The sequence below is a fragment of the Plasmodium coatneyi genome, chromosome 12, assembly GCF_001680005.1.
Source record: "Plasmodium coatneyi strain Hackeri chromosome 12, complete sequence".
Taxonomy (NCBI): domain Eukaryota; phylum Apicomplexa; class Aconoidasida; order Haemosporida; family Plasmodiidae; genus Plasmodium; species Plasmodium coatneyi.
The window spans coordinates 665,669-693,518 of record NC_033567.1 but is presented as its reverse complement, the minus strand read 5'-3'; the positions used below and the strand labels follow the sequence as shown (position 1 = coordinate 693,518).

General features: G+C 38.7%; 10 protein-coding genes across 10 annotated transcripts; 6 read left to right on the top strand and 4 right to left on the bottom strand.

Annotated features, from left to right (window-relative positions):
* Nucleotides 1–753: 753 nt before the first annotated feature.
* On the bottom strand, nucleotides 754–2,130 carry PCOAH_00038360 (Clathrin-adaptor medium chain; the record flags this gene model as incomplete). The annotated part of the gene is made up of 1 exon (XM_020060627.1): nucleotides 754–2,130. One exon carries the CDS (start codon nucleotides 2,128–2,130, stop codon nucleotides 754–756), a length of 1,377 nt encoding a protein of 458 aa, XP_019917052.1.
* A 1,912-nt stretch (nucleotides 2,131–4,042) lies between these two features.
* PCOAH_00038350 (ATP synthase subunit gamma) lies at nucleotides 4,043–5,382 on the bottom strand (the record flags this gene model as incomplete). Its single annotated transcript, XM_020060626.1, has 3 exons — nucleotides 4,043–4,096; nucleotides 4,293–4,382; nucleotides 4,588–5,382. 3 exons carry the CDS (start codon nucleotides 5,380–5,382, stop codon nucleotides 4,043–4,045), a joined length of 939 nt encoding a protein of 312 aa, XP_019916119.1.
* A 1,041-nt stretch (nucleotides 5,383–6,423) lies between these two features.
* Nucleotides 6,424–7,998, top strand: PCOAH_00038340 (Uncharacterized protein; the record flags this gene model as incomplete). The annotated part of the gene is made up of 1 exon (XM_020060625.1): nucleotides 6,424–7,998. One exon carries the CDS (start codon nucleotides 6,424–6,426, stop codon nucleotides 7,996–7,998), a length of 1,575 nt encoding a protein of 524 aa, XP_019916682.1.
* Nucleotides 7,999–8,855: 857 nt separating this feature from the next.
* Nucleotides 8,856–10,343, bottom strand: PCOAH_00038330 (Uncharacterized protein; the record flags this gene model as incomplete). Its single annotated transcript, XM_020060624.1, has 1 exon — nucleotides 8,856–10,343. The coding sequence occupies one exon, from the start codon at nucleotides 10,341–10,343 to the stop codon at nucleotides 8,856–8,858; it is 1,488 nt and encodes a 495-aa protein (XP_019916828.1).
* A 2,242-nt stretch (nucleotides 10,344–12,585) lies between these two features.
* PCOAH_00038320 (Uncharacterized protein) lies at nucleotides 12,586–13,000 on the top strand (the record flags this gene model as incomplete). Its single annotated transcript, XM_020060623.1, has 2 exons — nucleotides 12,586–12,690; nucleotides 12,836–13,000. The coding sequence occupies 2 exons, from the start codon at nucleotides 12,586–12,588 to the stop codon at nucleotides 12,998–13,000; spliced, it is 270 nt and encodes an 89-aa protein (XP_019916523.1).
* Nucleotides 13,001–13,397: 397 nt separating this feature from the next.
* On the bottom strand, nucleotides 13,398–14,306 carry PCOAH_00038310 (30S ribosomal protein S15; the record flags this gene model as incomplete). Its single annotated transcript, XM_020060622.1, has 1 exon — nucleotides 13,398–14,306. One exon carries the CDS (start codon nucleotides 14,304–14,306, stop codon nucleotides 13,398–13,400), a length of 909 nt encoding a protein of 302 aa, XP_019916986.1.
* Nucleotides 14,307–15,732: 1,426 nt separating this feature from the next.
* PCOAH_00038300 (hypothetical protein) lies at nucleotides 15,733–19,578 on the top strand (the record flags this gene model as incomplete). The annotated part of the gene is made up of 3 exons (XM_020060621.1): nucleotides 15,733–19,065; nucleotides 19,237–19,355; nucleotides 19,467–19,578. 3 exons carry the CDS (start codon nucleotides 15,733–15,735, stop codon nucleotides 19,576–19,578), a joined length of 3,564 nt encoding a protein of 1,187 aa, XP_019916380.1.
* Nucleotides 19,579–21,302: 1,724 nt separating this feature from the next.
* Nucleotides 21,303–21,779, top strand: PCOAH_00038290 (RNA-binding protein; the record flags this gene model as incomplete). Its single annotated transcript, XM_020060620.1, has 1 exon — nucleotides 21,303–21,779. The coding sequence occupies one exon, from the start codon at nucleotides 21,303–21,305 to the stop codon at nucleotides 21,777–21,779; it is 477 nt and encodes a 158-aa protein (XP_019916681.1).
* A 1,905-nt stretch (nucleotides 21,780–23,684) lies between these two features.
* On the top strand, nucleotides 23,685–25,141 carry PCOAH_00038280 (Rab5B protein; the record flags this gene model as incomplete). The annotated part of the gene is made up of 6 exons (XM_020060619.1): nucleotides 23,685–23,919; nucleotides 24,121–24,232; nucleotides 24,347–24,470; nucleotides 24,642–24,698; nucleotides 24,908–24,944; nucleotides 25,089–25,141. 6 exons carry the CDS (start codon nucleotides 23,685–23,687, stop codon nucleotides 25,139–25,141), a joined length of 618 nt encoding a protein of 205 aa, XP_019916972.1.
* A 1,280-nt stretch (nucleotides 25,142–26,421) lies between these two features.
* Nucleotides 26,422–27,018, top strand: PCOAH_00038270 (Uncharacterized protein; the record flags this gene model as incomplete). Its single annotated transcript, XM_020060618.1, has 1 exon — nucleotides 26,422–27,018. One exon carries the CDS (start codon nucleotides 26,422–26,424, stop codon nucleotides 27,016–27,018), a length of 597 nt encoding a protein of 198 aa, XP_019916749.1.
* Nucleotides 27,019–27,850: the final 832 nt, after the last annotated feature.

The following is a 27,850-nucleotide window of genomic DNA, read 5'->3' as shown; positions in this document are numbered from 1 at the left end:
GGGTAGCAGAAAAAAAATCGCCACATCTGGCGAATATTCACTATTTTCTTTTCAACGAATGAGGACGTCTTAACAGTGAGGGGGAGAAGAAAAAAAAAGGCTACTTGCTGTTGTCACATTTGCATGTGCGTGACTAGGACAAAACATATATACATTAACGAGTTCGAATGGGTAGCAATAAACGAAACAACAAACAGATTTGATCACTGTAAAAATTTTATTCTATGTTGCGGGTGGGAGGATTAAAGGGGTGTAATGTGTGCAAAAAAAAAAAAAAAAAAAAAAAAACTATAATCCTGTTACTGAGCTGAATGTGCCTCCTCCATCTGGTGAAATTTTTACTGGTGTGCACACATACACACATGGTATGTGGACATGGGGAATTTACAAAAAAGGCACTGCGCGGAAATGCAATGCAGACTTACACATGACGTTACATACTCGTGTGAATGTTTGGGGGTGGAAGCCCTCCTTTTCGTTCGATGTTTCCCCCGCTGCTTTCCTTTTAGCCCTGACATTTTTGCGCCATCCACAGGGATAACAATCACAACTGATAATGCAGCGAAGGGAATCCGGCACGGCGCAAAATATACGCACCTGTTCTCGTTACGAATGGGTCATCCACCCTTACTCCCACGTCGGCAAAACAGGGAAGCAAAAAAAGAGAACCAAAATATGGGAAACAAAAATGGGAAGCAAAAACTTCCCCACAAAATTTACCGCTGATATTCCGAATATTCTCCCAAAGGCATGTTAGGAAATTCTAACCTGATAATCGCCGTTCTGCGTGATGTACCTTACCCAGGGCAAAGCCTGGTAGCCGCTTTTCTCAATAATTTTCAGGTACCGCACGGTGATGCCTGAAACGGTGAAGTAGGGTATTTCGAACTTCACATTTACAGGCCTCTTGTAATATACGTCCTTATTTTCATTGGACACGATGGAAGGTAAGCCAAACTGGGCATTCATAATGTATTCTTTTTGTCCCTGAAATTGTTTTATTTTCCAAATGAGGATATCTTTATCTGGATAATATTTTACAGTTCCTATATAGGTTTGAAAATGTGGAGAATCTACATCAGCGGGGACGGGTAAATGAAACTCCACATTATTTGCAATGCTTTTATTTTTGAACTGCGATTTAGCTTTCACTACATATTCTATTTTGGTGAGAGACTTTTTAGAAATATTAATGTCTAGCCAGAAGAGCGGTTTTACATGTGTACTTAAACGATAAGTCATTAAATTGAATATGCCATCTGGAGGGATAAAAGAAATGGTTCGATCATTTTCAAATTTGGAAAGACGAACACACTGATGAAATTTCATGTCCTCTAATTCTACTAACTTGGTTCTATTCGTCTGGGTATTTACATTGGTGACGTTAGACGAGTTCGAATTGGTAACTCCACTTCCTGCATTGCCAGTACCGCCACTACTTGTGCTGTTAAAATTGCTCACATTTTTATTAAACAAAAGTTTATCATTTAATCCTAGCTTTAATTCGGGCATACCTGATAAGTATGACTTCATTTTTAGGCACCCAAGAATTTCACTCCTCAGGACAGTACCATTGGATGATATTATGATGTTTAAACTTTCAATGACGTCCAAAAATATTTCGTTTTTTTTGTATTTTATTCCTTCATTCCTCCAAGACACCGAATTGGTAATAGCTGATGGGATTTTTATATTTTTCACTGTTAACTGGTGGGCTTTATTTTTTATATACTCTCTTAATATTTTCACTTCACTTAGTTGGGGGAATCCATTGTCAATCATTTCGTCTAGTAATTCATAGGTAATTACGAAGTTGTCCTTTATGCTCTCTTCCTCCAGCACTTTAAAATAGTCCTTCAGTACTTGGATTAGTTTGTACAGAAATGTGATGATCAATGTTGCATTACTGTTTTTTCTCGTTACCGCCAGGATGTATATATTGTTATATGCCACCCAGCAGTAGGTCAGCCCATTCACGTGGAATATGGGTTTTATCAGATTGTCTTCCTGATCGATTACGCAATTGTAAAATACCTCCGTCAGGTTTAGGTTTACTTCGCCTCGGTAGTTCCTGTTGATGATTACCTTCCCCTTCATGTCGATAATGAAAATGGCGCTTATGCACGCCATCTTTGCAGGTGTGTGTGGGGGAAGACCAGGAAAAAATGGGCAAGGGGGTCAGAGGGAGGAACTACAGCCAGGGGTCCCCCTCTCCTACTCAAGGCAACTTATTCCCTCTATGCGATGAAAGGTCCTCCTACTTTTCTCACCTTCTCTTCGACTTGTTTTTCGTTTTTTTTTTCCTTCCAAATTATCTCTCAACACAGCCCTAGCGCTTCTGAGCAGTCGTGCCATACGGTATTTGCGTGGGGGATCTTCGACGGGCGAAAATAATGCCCTTCTTGGTTACGTGCTTCGTGGGGGAGAAAAGTACGGAATTTCGCCCTGAAGTCCGTTGTTACTGTCGTGTAAACAACCTTCCTACTACTTCATGAGTTCCCAGCACGGGAAAAAAAAAAAAAAAAACGCACGCAGTGGAGGGAGGCGAAAAATGCCGCTATGCCACACAGTGAGGACGAATTCGCATGGCAGCTGCAATTAAATAATTTGGAATGTGGGAAAATCACCCAAATTTTTGCTTCTTCCAAATCGTGTTTTCGATGATGAATGACGAAGTATTGGGTGACCACTAAGAGCTCGTTCACCTGATGGGAGTTAACCCAAAAGTGGAAAAACAAAAAAGTGAGCTCCTGACAATGGGGGAGAACTGCTTCAAAAAGACTATCGCCCAAATGACTCGTCGAAACGACCCTGTATTCTTTATGAATGCACCCACTGTACAAGAACATGCGCTCAAACAGAATGGAGGGAAGTATACATGCCGCTTATGTACATATATTTGTGGGCATACGTCAGCTCGGGTGATAATCTTCTAACTTTTGAACAGAAATGGAAAGTGAGAAAAAAAAAAAAAAAAAACGCCTGGATTATTCACCTTCCACTCATTTTTGTTCACTGAAATCCGCAATGTGTGAACTGCGAATTTTCTCCTTCCGCTGTACTCCCACGTTAAGCGGCGGCCTGTTCTTTTGTTACATGTTAACTATGCGCAGCAGTTATGGGTAATACGCTCAAGTTAAAACGTAGCTTATCCGTTAGGGGAAAAAATCTTTTACGTATCACGTGTTTATTCTAATTCACCTTTTTTTTTTCATTTTCTTTTTTTCAATTGATTAATTTATATTCCCCATTTTTGCACAAAAAAAAGAAAAAAAAAATTACCCTTGTGATGGAAATATGAAAAAGAGATCTTCTGCAAAGAAGCAAACGAGTGTTTTCCCTCGAATGCTAAATGAAGAGAAATCGTAAAACAATACACCAGGCAATGAGCTGATTATGTGGTATGTTTACCTGCCCGCACACAACACCTTGAGGTGGATACTAGATTGTGCCTGTGGAAGTGCAGCATATGTTTATGCCAAAGTTGAAGAATCCAATTCGCAGTGCCTTTATAGGCATGTTATCATTAAATCAGATTGTTATTATCCCTTCCTCTTTTCCTCTTTTTTTATATTTAACCACGGGCCACTAGTTTTGCTGGGGCAGCGTCGCAGAGTTACCGTCGTAATATACAGACGGGTGTCCCCCGTGGCGGAACAGGAAAAAAATTATTTGCACAAAAAGTGTGCAGCGTGTATGTACATTTATATGTAAAACCACTTGGGCTTCCAACTGACCACAGTTAGCCGAAGTTATTCAAAAAAAAAAAAAAAAAAATCTCAAAACGGAAGACACTTTTATGTGTGTTTTTTTTATTTCCATTTTGGTGTATCCTCTTCTGTCACGTAGATAAACCCGAGTGGGCGCGTGGGGGGAAATGCAAAAAAATATATCTTCTCCAAACGGGGTGATGTGTACGTGGTATTATATTCGCGTAACAGTGAGGTCATAGGTCCGCACTGCGACAAATGACTCATTCCTAGAGAGAATGTCTGACCGCGCTTCACGCATGAACAGATAGGCTGTCCTCATTACGAGAGCGCTACAAGGCGTTCGCACCGGATATAATTTCGATAAGCTCCAACGTAATTTTAGACTGCGAATGGGAGAAGGGGGAGAAGACGGGTGTATAAACGGGGATCACACGAATTGGACGGCAGAAGCAACGACTAAAGTGGTGGACCAATCTGCTGATCCAAGGTGTGTTCGACCGTGGATTGGTGAACCACCAATTCGTTGAACGTATTTTTTTTTTTTTTTCTCCACATGTTTTTTCTGCTTTCCCCATTTACCTGTCTCGCCCTGTTATACTTCAGAGAAAGGGCGTCCAGCATTTCGGTGGCACTAGAGGAGGCGTTGTCCATAGCTGTCATTCGGGCGGACTGCATAAGGGGCAGGGGGAAGTATAATGCATCGAATTAAATGTGGAGGGTGTACAATCTACGTATGTATGTCTACTGTGCGAGGTACATGGTATGGGGGAGGGGCGACCCCAACTGACTAACTGGATGAGAGTGTCCCCCTGGGAAATTGCCTATATATGTAGAGGTTGCGCTTTCGCCCTACCCGTTGTATGTATTTCCTTACCTGCTCGGCGGCCAAATTCTCTATGATGCAGTTATAAATGAGGGAGGCAAAGTAGAACTCATAAATGTCCTTAAAAATATGATCAAGTTCGGGCTCAAACTCAAAAGTGGCTAGCTCCTTTTTGTTCATTTTTTTAAGTTGCTTCTCCGAAAAAACACTTAATATTTTCGTATCAAAAGATATGGCTGACTTAAAATTATTGTAAACAATGAGCAAATTACTGTGGTTCTTTTTTATTATACGTTCGGCAATATATGCACATGTGAGGAAATTTATGGGAATTTTATTGTACTCATTGTAGATGGCTTCAAATTTATCTCCATGCAATCTATTTAAAGCTGATCTGATTTTTTCTCCTATACCATACACGTAAATTTTATTGGGGGCAATGTTATTGACAAGTTCGTTGTCCACTTGTTCATTTTCTAATAATTTTTTGCAAACTCTAGAGACAGAAGAATTGACACTACCGCATAGTCCTTTGTCTGATGAGATGGCGACGATTGCAAGGTCTTCATTTTTTTTGTGCATTTCTTGTTTGTTTAATTTGTTAAATATATCTGTTAGTGGGGTAGAGAAGTGTTTGCAATTTTCTAACCTTCTTTGGTCCCCTTTAAATTTGGATGCGGCAACCATTTTCATTGCTTTCGTGATTTTCTGGATGGACTTGATTGACTTCATTCGGAGCGATAAGGATCTGAGGTTGTCGCTTGCGAAGTTTCTCTTCGCCATTATGCTCAGGTTGTTCAGTGCGCATTGTTCTGCGCAAATTAGCAGTTTGTTGTTCCATGCCATTTTGCTGTTCTTACACAGGGGTGAAATTGGCGCTGTGGTTGCTAGTGTTGGTGATTCTGCTAATCCTCGTGATGGCGCAAACCTTTGATACACCCCTCACTCATTCAAGGTAAGGCCTTCTCTCTCTTAACCTTGCTAAGCGCTAGAAGTCGCGTTGTGGCTGTTTCATAAAATGCATTTTTTTTTTTTTTTTCTTTGTTATCTCTCCTGCGTTGAGGGGTTATCCAGCTGTGTGTTGCTGGGAGATACTTCTTGGCGAGAATCCTCAGCGGAAAAAGGGCGACGTCGTTGAAAGGGAGTTGCTCTTAGGGCGTGTACATGTATTCAAAGTGTTGACAGTGCCACTTTGTGTGCTTAACTTGTATGCAAGTGCACGTAAAAAGCCCATCACTGCGCGCTCACCCGCGGTTAATTTTTTTCCTTCATTGGGTAAGGTTTTTCGCGTGTAATTCTTATCACACGGGAAAGAAATAAAACCAAATGTGAACAAGCTTAACTCCCCCCACTCTAACTTGACTTGCGTGACTGAAGGAATTCCTCATTATTGCTATTATTCCCCCTGGTGCAGTAAGTATGCCGGTGGGGGAAAATATATAAAAAAAAAAAACAAATACCCGAGCGGGGAGGCATATCTTTCACGTATTAGTAACCGCTATTTATGTACACTCTTTAGAGCAAAAAAAAAAAAAAAAAAAAAGGCCATAGTTAAGCGCAGAACTGACCCAAAAAGGATACTTCCAAACAGGACGACTCACCTCGCTAAGGGAAGAAAAAAAAATAAAAAAAGATTCGCAGCGTTTACTCTGATCACGTCACGAAGAGAGAGAAAAAGTCGGTCCCTTCCTGCAGTTGGTCAGTTCGCTAATTGGCACTTTGAGACCTTACCATTTTTTTTTGACAACCTACCTTTCTACCAATTTATCCACCTTAGAGAGGGGGGCAAAGCCAACGCACTGTGGCCCAAGTGGAAGTACGTCAAAGAAGCGGAAGGGATAGAAAAGGAGGGGGGGCGACGTGGACAACCCCCAATTTAATCACAAAATGGCGAACAACCTGAACGTGGCAGCCCCAGACGTCATACGACTGATCCTGCAGTACTTGAAGGAAAATAACTTAATGAGGTCCTTTTACGTTTTGCAGGAAGAAAGCAATGTAAAACTAAACGCAGCAAGCAACGTGGAAATGCTCATAAGAGACATACACAAAGGTGACTGGAAAAATGTTCTCTACAATATAACAACAATCGAGTTATCTGACGAAACACTCATAAATCTGTATGAACAGTTAATATGCGAACTTATAGAATATAAGGAAAATGAGCTAGCCGAAAAGATAATGAGTGAATGCATTATATTTAAAAAAATGAAAAAGATGTATGGAGAAAAATATCACAAGTTGGAAGATCTTCTCACCATGAACAGTAAACATGTTAATAAAAATGTTCTCTACGATGGAATAACAAAAGAGGAAAGAAGGAATAATATATGTATGATGATTAACAATGAAATAACTTCATGTGCACCGTCTAGATTATTGGCCCTACTAGGTATGGCATTAAAATGGCAGAATCATCACAACCTTATAAAAAAAAATAAAGAAAATGACAATTTTGATATTTTTAGAAATTTAGAAAAAGACGAATCCAAAGGTATAGATGTGTACCCAGAGAGAATTCTAAAAAGTATAAGTTTTGGAAAAGAATCCAATGTAGAATGTTGTATATGTTCGTACAGTCACGATTATTTAATTACGGGTTCGTCTGATGGGTTCATAGAAGTATGGAGTTGGCTAACTGGACAGTTAAACAGCGATTTAACTTACCAACATAATAATAACATCATGATGCATGACAATCCCATTGTTGCTCTATGCATTAGTAAAGATGATGAAATTTTAATTAGTGGAGATTCTAAGGGGCTAATCAAAATATGGAAAATAAAAACGGGTTCTTGTCTAAGAACTATTAATGCACACACGAACGCAGTAACATCTGTTCATTTTAATAATGATCAGACACAAATCTTAACATCCTCATATGATCTTTCTGTTAAAATTTTTGGATTAAAATCGTTGAAATGTTTAAAAGAGTTTAGAAAACACTCTACTGTTGTCCACTCTGCTGTGTACTCATTAGATAATTCTAGGGTCATATGTGGCACAGAAGAAGGGAAGATATTTATATATAATCAGAAAACTTGTGAATGTATTACTTCATTTTATGTATATTACAATATAAAAGATAATATAATTTTTCCCTCTGTCCATACCATCACTTTGTTAACAAAAACGCTGGACGAACTTATCCTAGTATGTTCTAAGTCACCCTATTGCTACCTTATGAATTTTAAAGGACAGATTATTAAGACTTACACATATTTAGCAGACAAGGAGGAGGAAAACCCTGTGCACTTTGTCTCTGCGTGCCTCTCCCCCAATTCTAAATATGTCTACTGTTTGGCGGAAAACCAGTACTTATATTGCTTTAATTATAACACTGCCAAACTGGAGACGCAGCTCAAGGTCCTCGAGGAAGACGCCCTCGGGGTGCTCCATCACACTAGTCAGGATCTCATGGCCACCTGGGCACTTGACGGTACCCTGAACGTGATACAGTAGCGGGGAGGGGAGGAGCGCATTTTTCCACCGCATCTGTCAATCCCAATAAAAGCGACCCCATGGTAATGAAACTCCAGCCCCTGCAAATCGTAAAGTAACATAACATAGCATAGGAAGAAAGGAAAAAAGTAATGTATCCAATATCCAAACGTGATGGGTCATTCTTGTATGTCTGTTCAAATGGATCCACCTGGCTAGACACCCATCTGTTTGGAGTGGCCACTTCACTCCTTCACCCTGATGAATGAAGGTCTTTTCAAATGTGGACAAAGCTGCAAAAGGGCCCGATCGTACCATTGCGGAGAAGAATCGAGGAAGATTACTCCCCTTGCATATATTCCGTTTAGGTGTATTTTATTCCATTGGCTACCCCCCTTTGTTAGTTTTTTTTTTTTTTTTTTTTTTTTTCATAATTTATTTCTATGATGCATGCAGAGTGTGCAGCATAATTGAGGAAGAAAATCAGTGTACATTGTGTAAGAAGCGTAGATGTTGAGCATTTATTTTACAGCATGTTAGGATGAAAAGACTTACGTCTTGGCTCCTATGCATGGGGTGAAGAGCACACACATCGGGAAAAGACGTGCTATGCCCCTTCGCCCCACGTTGTCTTTTTTTTTTTTTTTTTTTTTTTTGTTAAGAGAGTTTTCACATGTAGTTGCTTGTTTGTGGTTTTTTGGCTCCCATATGTTGGCTTCCATTTGTTGTCCCCCGTATTTTAACCCTCCACATTTTAACCCCCCTTTTTTTCGTCCACTCGTAATTTTTTAAATGGCGCATTGTGGTAACCCCTGTGAAGGGGTGAGGATGGCTCCCAGTTTCGCAGGTCCACGTGACCTGCGCACTAGACAGCCCCCCTACGTAATGATGTTCTTCTTCTTCAAGCTATCGTAGACATCTTCAGGCAGGTTTTCCAAAATGTCTTTGCTGTATTTCTGGAGGAGCTTCATCTTCTCCTTATTTATGAGTTCCTCGTACTCCTTCTGCTCCTCGAGAAGTTTATTCTTTTCCATTTCTTCCTGTAGGCGCTCGTCTTTGACTGCCTCCTTTTTCTGTTGGAAGGTTTCGTATATTTCTTTCCTATATTGCAATAATTTTTCCTTCCTTTTTTTATCAGTATATTGATCAATTTTATCTAATTTTTTTTTTTCTTCAAGTATTTCAATTTTTCTCTTTTCGTCGTCTTCCTTTTCCTTTTGTCTCTTTTGTTCCTTTAATTGGATGTCAATTTCGAGTTGTTTTATCATTTCATTTTTGAGTTGTAATTTTTTTTCGTTTTCTTTAATTTCTTTTTGTTTTTCCTTAAAGTCGTGTTCTTCAATGTACACTTTGTTTAGGAGCTCGTCGAGAGTTTCTTTTTCTTTACTTATGAGATATTCCTTATGTGCCAATTCGTTGACAACTCTTTGCTTTTCTAGACATTTTTCTTGCTTTTTTTTTTGTAAGTTTTTAATTTTTTCTTCCTTCTGTTTAATATATTCTTGATTCTTCAGTTCCTCTTCTAATTCTTTTTTCTTTTCAAGTTGTTTTTTTTTATTTTTCAATTCAATTTGTTCTTGAAATTCTTTTAGTAGCTTTTTCTGTTTTAATAACTCATCTTCCTTTTTTTTTCTTTCTTCTTCATTGTAATTTTTAACTATATTTTCGATGTTGCTTCTTTCTTGTGCAGTTCCGTAAAATTTGTTTTTCTTCTTGTTCATATTTTCTTGTATTTGTTGTTGTAATTCCATTTTGGTTTCCATAACTTTTTCATAATTTTTTTTTTTTTTTTCTTCCTCTTCCAATTCTTCTTTTTTGAGTAAATCTTCCCTTTGTTTTTCAATTCGTTTTTTTTCATCTTCTGTTTCTTTTACTTTGTTAAATTTCGCATCACGGATTTGATTCTCCCTTATTTTTAACGTAGCTATTTCTTCTAATTTTCCTTTTAATTGTTTATATCCTTCGTCATTTTGCAATGTTTGTTCTATGGCTTTTTGTCTGAGCGCTTCATCTGCTATTTCTTTTTCTTTTTTTTGCTTTTCATTTAATAACTCACATTGTCTCAATCGATTTTCTTTAATTTTCTCGCTGTCAAATTGTAGTGATGTGAAATATTCCTGTTCATCCCCCCCATTGGAATTGTTGCCTTTTTTGTGAAGTTGACTTTCGTCCGTTTCGTTTTCTCTCTTAAATGACTCCTCTTGTTGCTTCTTTGTTTGCGCTGCGTCAGCTTTGTCTATCGATATTCCCTGTATTTTGCTGTACGTGTCTAATTTCAAATCGTTCTGTATTCTTTCTCGAGCGTATTCATTCTTCTGCTCCCTCTGGATCCTCGCGTTGATTGTCTTTTCATTGTATCGTTTCATTTAATTATGCTTGTGAAAATAAAGTTACTGAGGATGGGGGTGCGTGGATGTCATACGCCTAAGGGATTAGTGCAAATCCGTCACATCTATGGATGCGGTGAGGGGCAATTTCGCAGAAAAGTGGTTATTCTATTTTTCACATAGGAATGCCAAAGGAAATATGGTCTTGTCACTTTCCGGGTGAACAATTAGCAGTAGCTATGCCAAATATGGGAGCATCGTTCGAGTAGTGCTATTTGGGCCCCCTAATTGAAACCGTCGCCAATTGGTGCAATTACAAAATGGTAAAAAATGCGGGTTTGTTGAAAAGGGGAATTTCCTTTTTTTGTCTCCCCCTACTGGGATTTAAGAATATTCGTAAGAAACATTGCAAAGGTCATGCTTGGCATTATTTCAGCAGCTTCGAAAAAATGTGAATGAATTATTGTTATGTTTTTACGCGATTAAAATAATTTTCGGCTTTAAATGTGTGTTTTTTTTTTTTTTTTTTTCTCCATTTTGTCATTTCTGTGCTCCTTTTTTGCTTGCATATTTGCTTGTTTGTCTTTTTTTTTTTTTTTTTTTTTTTTTTTCGCAAAGTGTAAGGGTTTCTCTCCGCCCTGTTAAGTGGGAGCACCGATTGGCTTCTACATCCTCCCCTTCGAACGCCTTAATATGAAAAAATGAGGTCTAAATGGGTATTATACATATGCGTGCTCTTCCAAATGCACACACATGGATGTAGCGTTGTATATCCATATCTGATTGTACGAAAATTTTCCATTTTTCCTTTTTGCAAGAAGAAAACAAAAATACACACATTTATGTAGACTCTCCAACCTTATTGCCATTGGGACGTCTGCAATGAACATCGCTGAGAGGTTATCGGGGCATCTGTGCCTTTACACAATTGGTGTACGTGGGATGGTGAATAAAATATAAATATAAAACCATACAGGATGTAATGAAAAAAAATATGTGTGCGATTATTCTTTCTCTTTGTTTTTCCACTCATTTATTGTTTCATTTTGCTTTATTTCGTATCGCGGTCGTATAAAAATGTGGGGGTCTTGGCATCGATACAAGGAGGTCAATCATGGGGGCGGAGTGGAACGAGAGATTAATGTGATGGGCTGTACCCTGTGTCCATTCCTTTTGTGTGCCATTTTACTTCACTATTTTTGGCGAATTACATTCCCCCAACAATTAATCACAAAATGGTGCTTACATAACTTCCCTACACAGTTTGGTAAAACCGATAACCTGTCGCATCTACATACGAGTGGCCAAAGAAAAATTTCAAATTGCATGATCTAAGTCCTCATTTAAAAAAAAGTCTAACCTTTTGCGTAAGGAAGAAACTAGGATCTTTTTCACACTGTTTTAAGAATGACGGCACTGCTTCTCTTCCTGTCAATATGTACGGAGTGGCACCAGGTCAAATTACGGATCTGTATTTTTCCACTGGGTATATATGTCTGCCTTAGGATAGGCATCGCATTTTTAATGGAGATGTCTCAAAATACCCTCACATAACGCATATTAAGTAAGTTCATTTTTTTATTCTGCACGCGAGTGACGTTTCCTCCTTAAGTGTACTCATTTGTGGACGCTCCGAAATTTCGGAGGCGGGTGTACCCAAGTTCCCGGGGCACGCACAAATTGTTGAAAAATGGGCGCAACGGGAAAAAAAAAAAAAAATAAAATAAAATAAATAAAAGAATATATTAATATGGGAAAAAAAAAAAATAATAAAGCAGCAAAATGGAAAAATAAAATAACAAAATGCTACAACACAAAAACAGCACAACAACAAGCTAACGAAACAAAACGCGGCATAGCAAAGTGAAGGAAAAAAAAAAAAAAACTTAGGACGCTGTGAACGTTTATGCGTCCTGTGGTGGGCCCGCGAAACTGTGCTGTGTTATGAAAAATTACAAAGAATGCTCATGGAAGGCAGCCGAACTTAATTGTGTGGAAACCAAACGGGAGCGATTCCAAAGTAAATCGAAGCTTCTGCAAAAGTGAACGTACGTTTGGCTCAAGATAGCCATTCAGCGCACTTACTCAAGGCAGAGACCTACGCGACAGCGGGGGACGGGGGAAAAAAAAAGAACCCCGTCTATGTTGTAAAAATTGCTTAAAGGGGGGCGTTACCATTAGGGGATATTTAGAACAAGTTAGCCATTCCTAAATTTTGAAGCGCACACGCATCCATATATGTATGCGCATATGTGTAGACACTTTTACGCGCTCAAGGATGATGAAGATGAATAACCTAAAAAATATGAAGGTTCTTTATCGCCACATCCTAAGTGAAGCTTCCAAATTTGAAAACATAAACTACAGCGTCTACTTCAGGAACAAGGTTAATAGCGCATAACAAAATTTTCCCACAAAATGGGTCACTATTTTGTCTGGAAGAAAAGCAGCTTACACTCCTGACGCAGATAAATTTGCAAAGAACAAAACACATAATTGGCCGCTCATATATATTTCCTCCCTTTCTACAGGCCAAAGATACCTTCCGAGAATTTTTTAGCAACAACCATGTGAACCACACCGATGAAGAACTGAAGGCGTTTGAGAAGGACTGCCGGGAATACCTTAACATGCTGAGGAGGCAAACAGTGGTGCACAACATGTACCACGTGGATAAGCCCCTGGTGACTAAATGAAGAAAAGGTGTCACACAGGTTGGGGGATAAGTGGGGCGGAATTGTCTCAAAATTGCTGAAACCGCGTTGCGCCATGGTCGCTTCGTTGCTGCTACAGTGCGCTACTCCGCTAGCCCATTTTTTCCATTTTGGTCGCTTCAAATTTTTGCTTTTTTTTTGTCCGACGAAATGTTGCGCCGATAGGCCACCCCTAAGAAGAAACTTCTTTATTTGCACCAACCGAAAAAAAATATATATATATATATTTGAGTAGTGTGTAGAGAACACTTCGTTCACAAGTCACATGAACATATAAACCATTTTGTTTTAATAAAAAAAAGTTTGCAAGCAGTTCTCGGGGAGTGACCACGCAAATTCCGTAGCTATGCAAAGTGTGCTACGCATACTCACTACGCCGCTAAAACAGCATAGGGACGGGACAGTAACCCAAACCAGGGGCTGTAGGATTATACACAGTGTAGATCCCTTTTTGATAATTTTCCTTAACACCATAAGGCCACGAATTTGAAATCTGTGGTTTATACTCCTTGGGAAGTGCATAATCAGATGGAGGTTGCTCTATGGGGTGTCTCGTATATCTAATAGTTTGTCCTTTGGGATCTTTCATAGGTCTGGGTCTATATTTGCCTTTCCATAATTTTTGCCTAATTAGAAATTTACATCTATCTCCATCCACAGCAGCAGCATTGATGGCTTTGGATCGATCTCTTGAATCTGGGATGGCAAATAATATGCATTTAATTTTTAGCAAATTGCATGTATGTTTGTATAATTCGAAATCTGTTTTGTATAGGTACTTCATTAATTTTTGTCTTCTAGCTAGCCAAATGGACATGGTTCTTTTTTTCGGATGATCCTTACATCTGAGAATTAAGTGAGCCCTTAAATTTAGGATCTTTTCCGTTAAGCATCCAATTTGAACAGGTGCGCTTCCAGTATCGAATGGTCTTCTCTGAAGACATCTTCTTATACACAACTTTTTATATTTATGTAATTGTTTGTTGTTGGCACAATTCAGATGTAGCATATTTATCATATTTTTTCTCAAGTGTTTTATGTCATCATATTGCCATAGGCCTATGAACCCGTTTGGTATTTGATTCCGTTCCGCTAGAAAGTCTCTTTCGGCTTTTAAATACCACTCTGTTTTTTGGGCATGTGTTTTTATGGCAGTTATGCCTGTATATCTATGGGCCTTCACTCTGGATTCATATCGTTTTGCGCATCTAATGAAGGGTACATGGTGATCCTTGGGTGGAAATACGTGGAGATTATTTCGTTTAAACGCTCTACTGAGGATGTTCATTTTGAGGGGGAGAAGTTTTGCTTTCGGAAAAAAGGGGTGTAAAACTGGGGCCACTTTGATTAAATGCCTGCTCTAAGAATTACTATTTCGCTTCTTGCATGTTAATTTGCACCATCAACAAGGAGAAGGAAAGGTATGCATCTCTGTCGAACGTTCGCTGTCCCCCTCCCTCTTCGCGTACTCTGTAACTGGGTCATCCGTCACCCTCAGTTATGAGACCATGACATTGCTGAGTGGCTCCCCATGTGACGTAAAGGTGTTGATGTGTCAGAGTAGAAATATGTGTAGATCCACATATACACGTTTATGAGCGTTATTGTATGTATGTATGTGTGTGTGTGGATGGTTGGGGATAATTTAATGGTCCCAAATATTCACCTCTTATTATTTATATTAGTGTAACCTGCCTATTATGAATAGAGGTACACCTTTGTGAGGAGCCCACCGGCACAAAGGGTTCCCTCAAAACGGGGGGGAATCACCACTTCGCCCATCCTATTTACTCATTTTCTGTACTATAACGGAGCTACACATGGTGTGGTAAAAGGTTCCTCTATGAATGAAACCTCTTCTGTGCTTTTTCGAACTGGGCGCGTGAAAATATATTTTTTCTGAAATCACCCCTTCGCCTGTTTAACATCAATCAGAGCATGGCATAAAGAATGCGGCAAAATGGGGCTGCAAAAATGAAGGTCGCCAAACCTTATTGATAGCGCACTTCCCACCTTTAATTGTGAACGCATGCGCAGAGGTACTCATGTGGAGAATGTGAACCAAATAAACAGTGGAAGACCTCGATGAAATCGTTTTTTATTCGCTACGAACTTGCGTGAACGGTGAAAGCCCATGTGGGCGTAAACACCCGCAAGAAATAACCTCTGACAAATGAAAGATTTATAAAAGGGGACAACCAAGTCAGAATGACACCCCCGCACGGCCACTCCGAGGCGACGGCGAAAAAGGCTTAGCGGTTCCAATTTACAGGTGAGACGACGCACCAAAAGGTGAAGAAAAAAAAAAAAAAAGGAAAAAAAAGAGGAAAAAATATATAGAAAAAAAAAATAGTAGAAGAAAAAAATAGAGAAAATTTGTTGCCCAGCATTTCCAACCGCGGTGGCATACCAAACTTGCCAACATTCTTATCGCGAGAAAGTGGAACAAACGAGAAAAAAGCTGCCAACTCTGCTTTCTTGAAAGAAGAAAAAAAAAAACGTTCGCCTCTCCTTTTCGACCAGTTCTGCAAACGTTTAGAATATAAGGGACAATCTTTTGTAGGCTAAGGCCCCCTTATAGTTGAATTTACTTCCCAATGATTGTTCCCCTTTGGAGGATATTTTTGCATTTTCGAAAATAGCCTCCTGGCTAGGTTATTTTATTTTTTTCTGCCAATTTAGAAGAAAAAAAATGCACAGACTTTTTTCCCCCAATGGAAGACTTGAAATCCATTCTATGGTCTGTGGAAGAGCTGATTTACCTCAGTCCAGAAAATGATGACTTTTACGACAAAGAAGAGACAGAAATAACGAAAAAACTGGCAGATTTGTGTAGGAGCCATGCGGAAGAAGCGCCGAAAAAAGTGAGTGAAATAGATTGTCAAGTAGAAGAGTTAACATCTCAAGTTAGAAACTTGTTCCACTTTTTAAAGTTGATTAAAGCAGGGAACCATAAGGAGTGCATCGTTGACCCATGGGTACGAGACATATTTCAGTTCATTTCTGATACTCTTAAAAATGACGACATCAGCAGTATTAGCTTGGTGAAGGAGGAATTATTTTGTTATGTTTCTCGCGAAAAGGTAGATATAGGGAAGAGATGGGGCCCCAAGGCGGAAGAACAAAGTGAAGGCCTGAATGGCAATAAAGTTCCTTTTTTTCAAATTTGCTTTACGTTCCTTCACGAAATAAAAATTCTCCTCTGCTGCTACGCATTTTTGAATATGTTCGTGCAGTACAACTGGACAGGGCCTCCACCCCCCAACAGGGACAGCGAAAAGAAGAAAATGCAAACATCACAGGTGTGCGACGAAGACAATCATTTTTGCGAGTTCATCCAAACGATGAAAATAAAAAATGAAGAGTTTTTAAATTCATGTTTGGAATTTTTATCGCTGGAGGGGGAGACCATATATGCCCACTGTGAGTTAATGAATGCCTTCTGTTTATCCGTAATTTTGCTGGACCTAGTGAATAATTTTAATCAAACAGATCAGCCGATTATGTGTTCAAATGAGTACAGCTACTTCGAGGAAAGGACACCAAACGGATTGGGCGAAAACTCCCAAGATGGTAATTCTTCCACGCCGCAGATGACGTGTGTGCCTGAGAAGGAAAACCCAGTAGGGATGAACCAAAAAGGAGAAAAAAAAAAAAAATACAATGAGACGAAGCTTCTACACTTTGTTAAAAGCAAATATTTGTGGAAAGCCAGAATTTATTTCATATGGCAGAGACTGTTTGCTGCATCTAGCAACGACTGTTTTTATTCCTTGAAAATCCACGTAGTGGACATTCCACTTAGGATATTTAAAAACGTGAAACTACTGACTAGCGATTTTGAACTAATTGATCAAGAAATAAATGTCATTGAACAAGTACCAGACATTTTTGCCCATTTGAGAGAAAATGAAAAGGACTTGCAAAATTGCGACCTCTTTTGTGAAAATTACATGTCACAAAATTTCCAGATTTGTGCTTTATCTAACTTTTCCATATACTTGGCCTTCTACAATTATGTATATGCTTATCAGAGGTTACTGGACGTTCTTGCGGAGATGAGTCAGTTTAGCTACTCCTTCACCGGAAGAATGGGAATAAAGAGAAAGTACCAGAAGATACCTGCCACCATTTTAGTGCTGAAGGCGAAAAGGGGACAAGAGGAGGACAACACATCTGTAGTTTTGAAAGAAATAGAGCCCCTCAGTGAGTACGACATATTGAGGAGTGACTACCGAATTATTGATGATAAGAAAGGAGGGGATGCCCATGAGGAGGAAAGTGAAAAGAGGGAAGAAGGCGCAGGTGAGGAAACTCCCTCCAGTTTAGCCGCTTCGCAGAAGATGACTACGGAGGAGTGTGAGGAGAGAAACTGCTGTGTTCGCGGAAAAAAAGCGGATGAAGTAAGCCCAGAGGTAGAATGTTTAGGAGAAGAACATGTAGACAAAATGACATGCAAAAAAATGGAAGCAAAAAATGGGGAAGAGATTGACCAAAAGGGTGAGAAGTCGACGGATCATCATGCCAATCCGATTGGGGAAGAAAAATCCCCCGAAGGGTGCACCTCCTCGGGAATCGAACCCCCCACCAACATTGACACAGAAGAATGCTCACCAAATAGGGACGAACAGGCTAAAACAAATCAAAACGGAAAAGTAATGTGGAAATTAAAAGACCTCGACCCAGATACAGACATATTAGAAGAGCCATACTTTACGGATTCACAAAATAACTATTTTAAAATATTAACATTTGATGAACAGATAACCTTGATCAACTTTTGCTATTCCATGATTAGATTCAATCCACACTACGACGAAATAAAGTTCGAAAAGATAAGTGCAGTTATATCTAGGTGCCTCAAATGCTATGATGTAAATGTGGAATCGAGCAAGAAGGAACAAAAAGGAATAAAAAATAGAGACAACAATTTGTTACAGATAAAATATCAGAATTGGCTATTGCACTCGTGTATTCTATGGTATAAGTGCAAATGTGAAACATTTCGATTGAAGACCGTAGATAGAGCTGCTGCGCAGCTAAATGAATTACTGAAAGAGACATACGATATGAAACCACACGGGGGAGAAAGGGTAAAATTCCTTTTTGATGTGTACTATCCAACCACTTGGGAACTGAAAAAAGAAATAGGAAATATTATGGTGAAAACGGGATCTGTAGTGTCCGCTTTCAACCTTTTTAAGGATTTGAAATTATGGGAAGAAGCCATCACCTGTTTGATTCAAGCAGATAGAAAAGAAGAAGCAAAAGAGTTATTAGACGATCTGCTAGAAAAAAAAAAAACTCCCCCTTTGTTATGTTTATACGGATTGGTCGACACGAAGAATGCCTTGAACTATTACATAGATGCATGGAAACTGTCAAATTATAAATATGCGAAAGCGGCAAGATTTATTGGGAATTTTTACTACCGTAAGGAAATGTACAATCCGTGTTGTGAGTATTTAGAAAAGGCTCTGGAAATATCTCCCCTTTTTCCCGACATATGGTTTATCCTAGGTTGCTCCTACATGAAAATAGAAAAAATCGATGAGTCCGTAAAAGCATTCACACGTATGGTTAGCATGACGAATGAAGATTCTGGAAAGGCTTATGGAAATTTGGCCTACCTGTATATGAAAAAAGAAATGTACAAAGCAGCAAAAATTTGTATAAATCAAGCTGTCAAGGTTGACAATAATGAGTGGAAATATTGGGATACTTATCTTAAATTGTCCATTATGCAAAATGACGTCGATAGTTTCTGCTTGGCATTGATCACTTTATGTCAAAAGAATAAAGTCAAACAGATACAGCCGTGGGTTTATGAATACATCTCTGATCTTATTGTAAATGACAAGCAGACCATAATTCCTGATAAAAATGGATTGAGTTATCTGGACAAAGTTATTACAACCATGGGCACCATATCGGCTTACATTTCTGAGTGTGACTCCTACTGGAATGCGTTCTCCTTTTTTCTCTTTATAAAGGGCAGATTCGTTGACTCGTACGAGGCAAAAGTTAAGGAGATACGCTCCTTAGAGGTATGTTTTGGCGGCGCAGCGCTTCCGCACATCGGCGTGAGCGTATAAACCTGTGTACATGCGTCTGTATATGTTTGAGTGTATATGTATTTTCCCCTTTTTTGTGGCCCCTAAACAACCCCCATAACATCGATTTTTTTTTTTTTTTTTTTCGCGCCCACCACTATACAGAGTGTAGCACAAAAGTGCACCACCAAAGATGTAGTTGACAGGCTGATTTCCAAACAAGTTGCCGCCGTGAAATTCTTGTATCATATTATTAAGACACATTACGTCGAGGAGAAGAGAGGGTAAAACGAATGCTTCTTTCCCGTTTGGAAAATTCGAAAATGTAAAATTGGCGAACAAACTTGTAAATATATTTCATTATTTTTCTTTTCCTTTTTTTTTTTTTTCTTTAGAAACTTTAAATACCAGTTAAGGAACATTATCGAGTCCATTCTGAGGCAATACAAGGATATTAGTCAGCAGGAGGTAACTGAGTTGTCGCAAATTATGCAGATTATAAAATGAAGAATTTTTAGGGAGTAACCATTTTGACAACGTATAGTTAACCGAAGAGTAGTATGCGTGAAGATGTGGAAGGTCCATGTTAGCATTATAAAATGTGCTTATGATCGAATTTTGTATCGAAACCACCAACATGTTATCCATCCCACACCTTTTAAATTAGCTTACAGTTGTAATCAATTTTGCGAATTGAAAAAAAAGTTTCCCCACTATTTTTCCATCCATTAATCGTACAAATACATGAGCGTGCATATGTACAAGATGAATGTACCTGTTTCTGGAGTACCCCCCCAAATGATGTACTTATTAAATATTATGAGGAAGAATTTCAGACTGGTTATAGGATTGATTAGTCTGTCCATTTTACACAATTTTTTTTTGAGGAAATAGGTCCCTTTTTGTAAAATATTGCGCATATTAAAAAGTTTACGTAAGCGCTGATGTTTTTTTACTATTTGTTTTTTAAAGCCTCTTTAACAACTCGTTATAGCCCGTGTGGGCCATTTTTACCCCCTTTTTATTTTTTTTTTTTCGTGTTTTGCCATGTGAAAGCTTTCCCGAATTGATGGCAAAAGAAATGAACTTGTTTTACCTTAAGAAGGAACATGTAACATTTTTAAACTATGTGGAAAATAAAGTGCTGCATAAGGGGAAACTTTAAATGCCGTTGTGGATAAATAGCTTTTTTTTTTTTTTCCAGAACATTTGGCTAGCTGTGTGTTGCAGGGTACAATTTGTAGGTAATTCCACACGGCGTAGCTTTACAAATAGTGCACACATTAGGGGATGCAACTAAGTGTGCACAGGGCGTTTTTTTTTTTTTTTCCAATATCTTTTCACCTCGAACGGGGAGTTTCCACCCTTGACAGTTATGTACACATTTAACACACAAAAAAGGCGTATTGGAAAAGGAGGAACCATGAAGGAGTTCCATTCAATTTTTTCCTTTCTGTGTGTGTACAGATATATAGTAAAAAAGGGAGCATTAACAGATTAAAAATTTGGCTGTATCAATGAAAAGATTTTTTTTTACATGCACAAAATAAAAAAAAGAAGGGTAAAAAAATAGCCATGCAGCCGAATCAACCGACGTGGTCAAAACAGCCAAAATGGATGGAAAAAAAAAAAAAAAACCAACATCACAATTGCGGCCAGCAAAACAGCCATTTTCAGTCAATCATTGTGGTGAGGAAAAGTCAGAAAATTAATTCCATCCATTCTGCAAATTTGTTAATTTAATTTTACAAAACTGTACGAAACTATTCGCGATTGTAAACAAGTGTAAACACGTGTGTGTTTATAAATTTGCTATTTTTTCGTTTCACCATTTTTTTCTGTTTTGTTCTGTTCTGATATGTTTTTTTTTTTTTTTTTTTTTTTTTGTTTCATTTTGTTATTTATTTTTTCTCTACGCAGTTCTCACCTTTTAACGTAATTTGATTTCCTTCATAAAAAAATTGCCCCCTTAACACTCACACATAATTGGCAGTATTAAATTGTCTTTTAATTTGGAAAAATATTTGGCAAAGTTCGAACGCTACTTTACGTATTTGCACGTTAACTGTTTCACCCAAGTGAATTGCTCCAAGTGAACTCCTAGCCTTTTTATTTGACCTTACTGCATTTAACCCAATAATCCAGTGCGCGCACATTTCAGTTGCGTTTTTTTTGCATCTGCATTTGCCCTTCGCGTTTTTCCTTTTTTTCCCCCCTTTCGTTGATAAAAAATGGCCTTTACACACCTCTGCGGGGTCCAGGCTCCCCAAACACCCTCCACCATCAACACCTTCTTGACCAAGGCTCAACATGACATCACGCTAACTGCAGCTGACACCAGAATTTTTATAAAAAACATAAAAACAGGCGTGACCATAGATCAGTTTAAAAATTCCCTTGAGCAGTACGGAGCCATGCAAGTTTACTTTTACGAACCAGGAACTAATGATGACGGCTGGGCCTGGGTTGGATTTGAGAGTAAGGAAGCTGCCCAAAGAGTTGTAGAAGAATCCGAAAAGGCAAGAGAGCTGGAAGAGGCAAATAATGAAAATAACGAAAATGATGACAATGTAGAAAACGTCGAGAATAATGAAAATAACCCAAAGGACGAAGAAAATGAACGCGCAGATTCAAACAGCTTTTACGCTGAAAATGATGATGAAAATCAAGAGAACCAGGAGGAAGATGAAGACAGCGACGACTATTAATTCTGTTTCATCCAAATTGCTAAAAGGAAGTGTAGTGTAGAGCGTTTTTTATCAGGCTCTTTATCCTCCCCCCCTGCTGCACAATCTTCAACAAAATGTAGTTTTGTGAAGAAAAAGAAAATATGGTCATATGTGTAAAAAAACTTTTTTTTTTTTTTTTTTTTCCAATATAATGGGAATGTTGCTCGTACGAAGGAAATAAAGGAAGGTTTTGCTTATGCTCCTACTTTTTTTTTTTTTTGCTTCCCCATTTGATATGATTTTTTTCTTCCCTTTTTTTTTAATTCACCTGTTGACCTACTTGGCATTTTTACCTATCCCTGTGAAGTTACAGAAAGACCCAAACCTTTTCGTTTTAAAAAAAAAGTTCTCATTTTGCCAAAGTGAAGGAAAAAGACAGGTTGTTACCTCAATGATTGGGGCAAGTAAAATATAGAAATAGTTCCAACACGTTTGTGTAAGCAGACGGGGAACAAAAAAAAAAAAAAAAAAAAAACAGTCCCCACCTTTACACAAATGATGAAGAATTTATATTTTTTGCCATTTCTTTTAGCAAGCGATAAATTGTGTGTATATTCCTTTACATGTGCGTAATGTTGTCGACAGGCGGAATGATCCACTTTGAGCGCAGTTCACTGGTCTTTATGACATCATTTGTTATGTGCAAAGTCGGTCACAAAGAACATTATTACTTCTAAGGGGATGTTCTTTTTTACCCCCGCTCGCCCTGTTCTTTCAATGCGCTAATAGATTTCATGTCTAGGGGTTTCAAAGGGGTTGCATATATATGTGTAAGCACGTGAGAGTTAATTCCAAAGAGGTGATAAGGTTTGTTATTTTTTCGCTTTTGAGAAATTCTTCACATGAACAAAAGGTATGAACTTTTAGACTACTAAAAATGGAAGAGTTACTTCGTTGTTCAATTTTTTTGGGGAGGGGTTCCCCTTTAACACCCTTTTGCGAAGAAGGAGTAGGGGAATATCTCTGCCAGTACGGTTTCTTTATACATTTCCGTTCGCGTGTTGTGTGTCGTATGATCAGGGTGGGGTAAATTAACCACCCATGCGAGTGGAGCGCCTTAGGCAGTAAGATGGCGATGAGTCCTGTTCAGTGATGTATGCAGTGTGAAACACGAACGAATTCGGCTAAATGCTTCTAGAATTATTTTTATTAAAGAAAGGTTGCTTATTCAGTAAGGGGGGGATCATTGCATACATTTTATGGACTTCACATAATCTGGAGCTCCGCGTTTCCTATTTTTCTTTTTTTTTTTTAAATATTTCTCCAGAACGTGCAAAGCGGCATGCATATTTTTTTTTTTTTTTTTTTTTTTTTTTGCCTAACTTGACTAGGAGAAAAAATAAAACAGTAAATATAAGAAAAGCACAAAAGATTGTCATTTCAACGTAGGAGGGTGAAAATGAGGAAGGTAAATTATGCGCTCATAAGTGTTTTTCAGGAAAAGTCCATATTCTCAATTTGTGCAATGCCCACAGATACAAGTCGAATGCGCGTATAACTTATTATGCATGCGGTGAAAGGCGTATGCTTGATCGCTCTCTTAACCCCATAGTAAACCCGTTTTTGTGCGCATGGGCGTATAACTGAATTATGAATAGAATAAAAAAGCAATTTATTCGTTCTTCGGGGGCATAAAGGTAGCTATGTACCTCATCAGGAAATGTTCCATTTTGTTGTGAGTTTGCACCGTCTTGATGACACAAAAATAAAAGGGATATGCAAAAGAGTGTAAAAAAAAAAAAAAAACGCACATTGAAGTTAAAATTGAGTAGACATTAGCGCCAAGAGGGATAAGTATACGCATAGATAAGCACCTACTCTTTGGCTTCCTCCCAATCCTATTACTCCCCCACTTGTACATATACGTGTTTTGTATGCTCAAGCATGGGATGCACATCAAGTTCACAAAGACCAACTTCGACCAGAAACATCAACATTGTGACGTCTGCATCGGAGCAGCAAAAAAAAAACGATACGAAAGTGAAGATTGTTTTATTAGGGGACAGTGGAGTTGGGAAGTCTAGTATCGCCCTATACCTGTGCCACGGTCGTTTTTCCGATAAGCACCAGGTGACAATAGGAGCTGCCTTTCTGCACCACACCATTGAGCTTAAAAATGGTAAGTAGGAACTCACGGGCGGGGGTGATCACATATATATCCTTATATGTGCCCATTCGTGTGTAAGAGGCTGTTCATTGCATTGTTCTATACACTCCTGTGTTGTAGTGTGCCTTTTTCTTCCCTCATCGATAGCAAAATGCGCATGTGCAGATGTACATACCGTAGGATATATCGAACATATATTTTACTTCCCTTTAGGAGTCACTATGAAACTGCACATTTGGGATACAGGAGGGCAGGAGCGATTTCGGTCCATGGCGCCGCTGTATTATCGCGATGCCTACGGGGCGGTAGTCGTGTATGACTCGAAGTAAGTTCGTATGGCTTGCTTCTCCGCGTGCGCCTCACACATGCGGATTTATGCTTTGAGGAACATTTTGGTTCACATTTGCACCATGTGTTTCACCCCCCAAAATATACGCAGCAACGTGGAATCTTTCAACTCGCTCAAGTACTGGATTAATGAAATAAAGTCGAATGGATCGAGAAACTGTTGCATCATGGTGGTCGCAAATAAAAAGGACCTTCCGCAAAAGCTGAATTCGGAGGTGAGAAAAATGAAAAAAAAATAAAAATGGCGAAGCAAATGGATCATATGTTATGCACAGTTCATGTGAATTATCACCCTGTCGGTTGGTTGTTTCCCTTTTTGTGCTGGCATTTTTTTTTTTTTTTACGACACACAACGCCGACGTTGTATTTTCCCCTATACTTTGCAGATGGTGATGAAGTTCTGCGAACAAGAAAATGTGTCCTTTATCGAATGCTCCGCCAAGGTAAAAATTTAAAAATAAATTAAAACATAGCAACATGCTGTAAAATGCGAAAATGTGCGGCAACACCGACGGTACACAAATGCCCAGGTGGTGCTAGTAGGGGAATTACAACGAACTGAAGAACGAAGACCAAAAATATTCTCATGAAGAGTGGAGGAAATACTTATTCTCATCTCTTTTTACATTCTTTTTTTTTTTTTTTTTCGCAGACCGGTGAGAATATTAACACCCTTTTTGAAAAAATAGGTAAACACGTCATTTCACTTTTGCAAAATAAAGTGCTCACCGTAGCATTCGTTTGTGATTGTTATTTCGAGTTTGCCTTCAATTTTGCCTCTCATCTTTTCTATGTCGTGACCCATGTTGTTTTCGCCCCTTTTATATACACAGCAAGCCGCATTTATTTGAGATTCAAAGAAGTGTTATATTACAATGGCCCATAATATAAGTCCCACACCCACAAAGAGGTAGGAAAAAAAAGACCAGACCAGACGAATTATATGCTTTTTTTCCCTTTTTTTTGTCACCAATTTTTTGTCCTCCGCAGTATTTCATTCACCCTCTGTAAATTTTTTAAAGTGCCAACATTTTGTGTAATTCCCTCTTTTTTTTTTTTTTTTTTTTTTTTGATGTTCATAAAAAAATGAGGATTCGATTGATACGATATATTGTGTGCATGCGCAATATATATTTGCACATATGTTTTTATTCTTTTTAAAAAAGGATAGAAACGACTCTCCGTTATATTAAAAGTTCTAAAAAACAAGTGTAGGAAATTCTGTTCTGTTATTGTTGCACCACATTCTGCGCCAAAAAGGGGAAAAAAAAAAGGGAGGGGTGCTAATAGCCTAGTGAAAATTGGGTAACACACTCCCAGGTTTGTGCAGCATAGTTACGAACATTGAGCAAGGGGGGCGACGAGAAATCATAGTCCGGTGAGTGTAACGATTAGGATCTTGTTTTAAAGAATGGATGGTATAATTTTATGTCCCCCATGAGGAGTCCAACGTGGTGATAGAGGATGTTAATTTTTCGTACCGTTCATGAGAGTTTATCCCTTTTGCACTTGTACCCAACACCGCACACGGGTCACTCACTTATGGATGACGAATTTACCTCCTCGCTAAACCCATGTGGAGATATCTACACCACTGTGGGGGGGGGGGCATATCAACAGCACAATTAAAATAGTATGTACTACTCCCCTTCATGTAAGCATACGCGGTGGAAAGAAAAAAAAATAAAAACGAACTTCTTCCCATTTTAGATGAGCCTTTTGGGTTTCGAGAGGTGCATATTATTATATACATGTATGTAGCAAGAGTTCCCATTAAAAAAAGAAAAAAATTTTTAATAGAACGCAGCGTGAGCATATATCCCAAACTGTCGCTTCAGTTTGTTACCTTTGCTTCGTTACCACATATGCAACGCAAACAGGAACGGGGGAACATCCCAACCTATTTTTTTCCTGGCCATGTATAAACGTTTTTTATTTTGCGTGTCACCAGCAAACGGTTAAAATAGGAAGAAGGCGCAAGGTTGAATATGAGCCGATTTCGAACAGCAAAGGAGGAAAAATTACAAACGGAAATACCAACGAAAAGAAGCATTATATATGTACGCGTGACGAAGAAGCAGTTGTTAATGTGAAGTAGCTGCCGAGGGGCTACCTCTTAAGTGCCGCACCACCCCCCTTCAGTGGTAACATTCTCGAGCGAACAAGATGAACATAGTGAGGGCCATTGTGGTGGCTATAACCAGCTGCCTACTCTTAATGGGGATAACTGAAAGCAAAGGACCTGCCATTGAATTGAAGAACAACTACGTAGAAGGCACAATCAAAGCGAATGTGAATGTCTTGGCAGATTGTACCGTGTACCTCGATTCAGATATATATAAGAAGCCAAACAAAAATGGGAAATTTATTTTTACAAACGTAAAGGAAGGAACCTACAACATGTTTGTTAACCATCCATACATTGAATTTAATAAGTACCAAGTGAATGTAAAAAAAAGCGTCACGAAAAACAATGACAAGGTTTACGTTGTCCAAGCATATGAGCAGATATCTCCTTTTGAAAACAGCAACTTGATGGTTACCAACATTGTTTTTGAGGCTAAAAATGTGTATGATTTTTTGATGCCCAAAAAGAATTTTTATTTATTTAATTTGTTTAAGAGTCCTATTTTTTTAATTTTCCTCTTCTTCTTAATTTTGATGAGTGTGCTGCCACAAATGCAGAAAATGTCCGAGTCTGCCAGTGAGGAGACCATCGAACCTCCTGCATACAAGTCGAACTTTGTGGAGGCCCTCAAGTGAGGCCGCCCACTCTGCATTATATACCCAGCATGTTGCGTATGCCATTTGATTGGCTTCTTCCCTTGCGTTGCTCTCACTTCTCTTCTATTCCCCTTTCCTTTTTTTTTTTTTTTTGTTGTTTGTGCTCAATTTGGTGGGAGAAAACAGCCCTACACATCTGTCCCCCCATTGGAAACTTACCAAAACTCCTAACAGGATATCGTTTAACCGTTTGCGTTTCATTCCATTGGGAGAAGCGAAAAAATGGGAGGCGAGACAAAACATTTTGAACAATCCACTTAACCGTATTTGCAGTGCGTCAAAAAGGAAAAGGCCCCTAAGTAGAGGATAGTGGTGGACATGTGTTGTAACTAATTTGTAGAATTTGAAAAACGTGCAAAATTGGTTCACCCGTTCGCTTCATCCACTTGGTCCACTTTTCAATTTGGCAGTTTGAGCTGCAAAATTGGGTACCACACCCCTTGGAAGGGCTTCCCTGCGGGGGCAAATTCCTTTTGCTCCTCACTCGTCAAGGTGGGGAGACATATCCTCCATCTGCGCATGTACGTATATATATACACACTTGTATATGTATGACCACATGGAATGGTGGAACAGCCCAAATTCGATGAAATGTTTTTTTTTTTTTTGTCCACCTGGGAACAGAATAAACGCGGCTGTTAAAGAGAGTAATAAATGAAATTGAAAAAAAAATGCACTTAAAAAAAAAAAAATGTGTGATAAAATTTGCAGAAGAACACATTCAACGTGGGGATTTCAATTATGGTTGGTGGGGCACGACAAGCATCGCCTATCTGGTCACTGCATCACCCATATAATACGGTGACTTCAT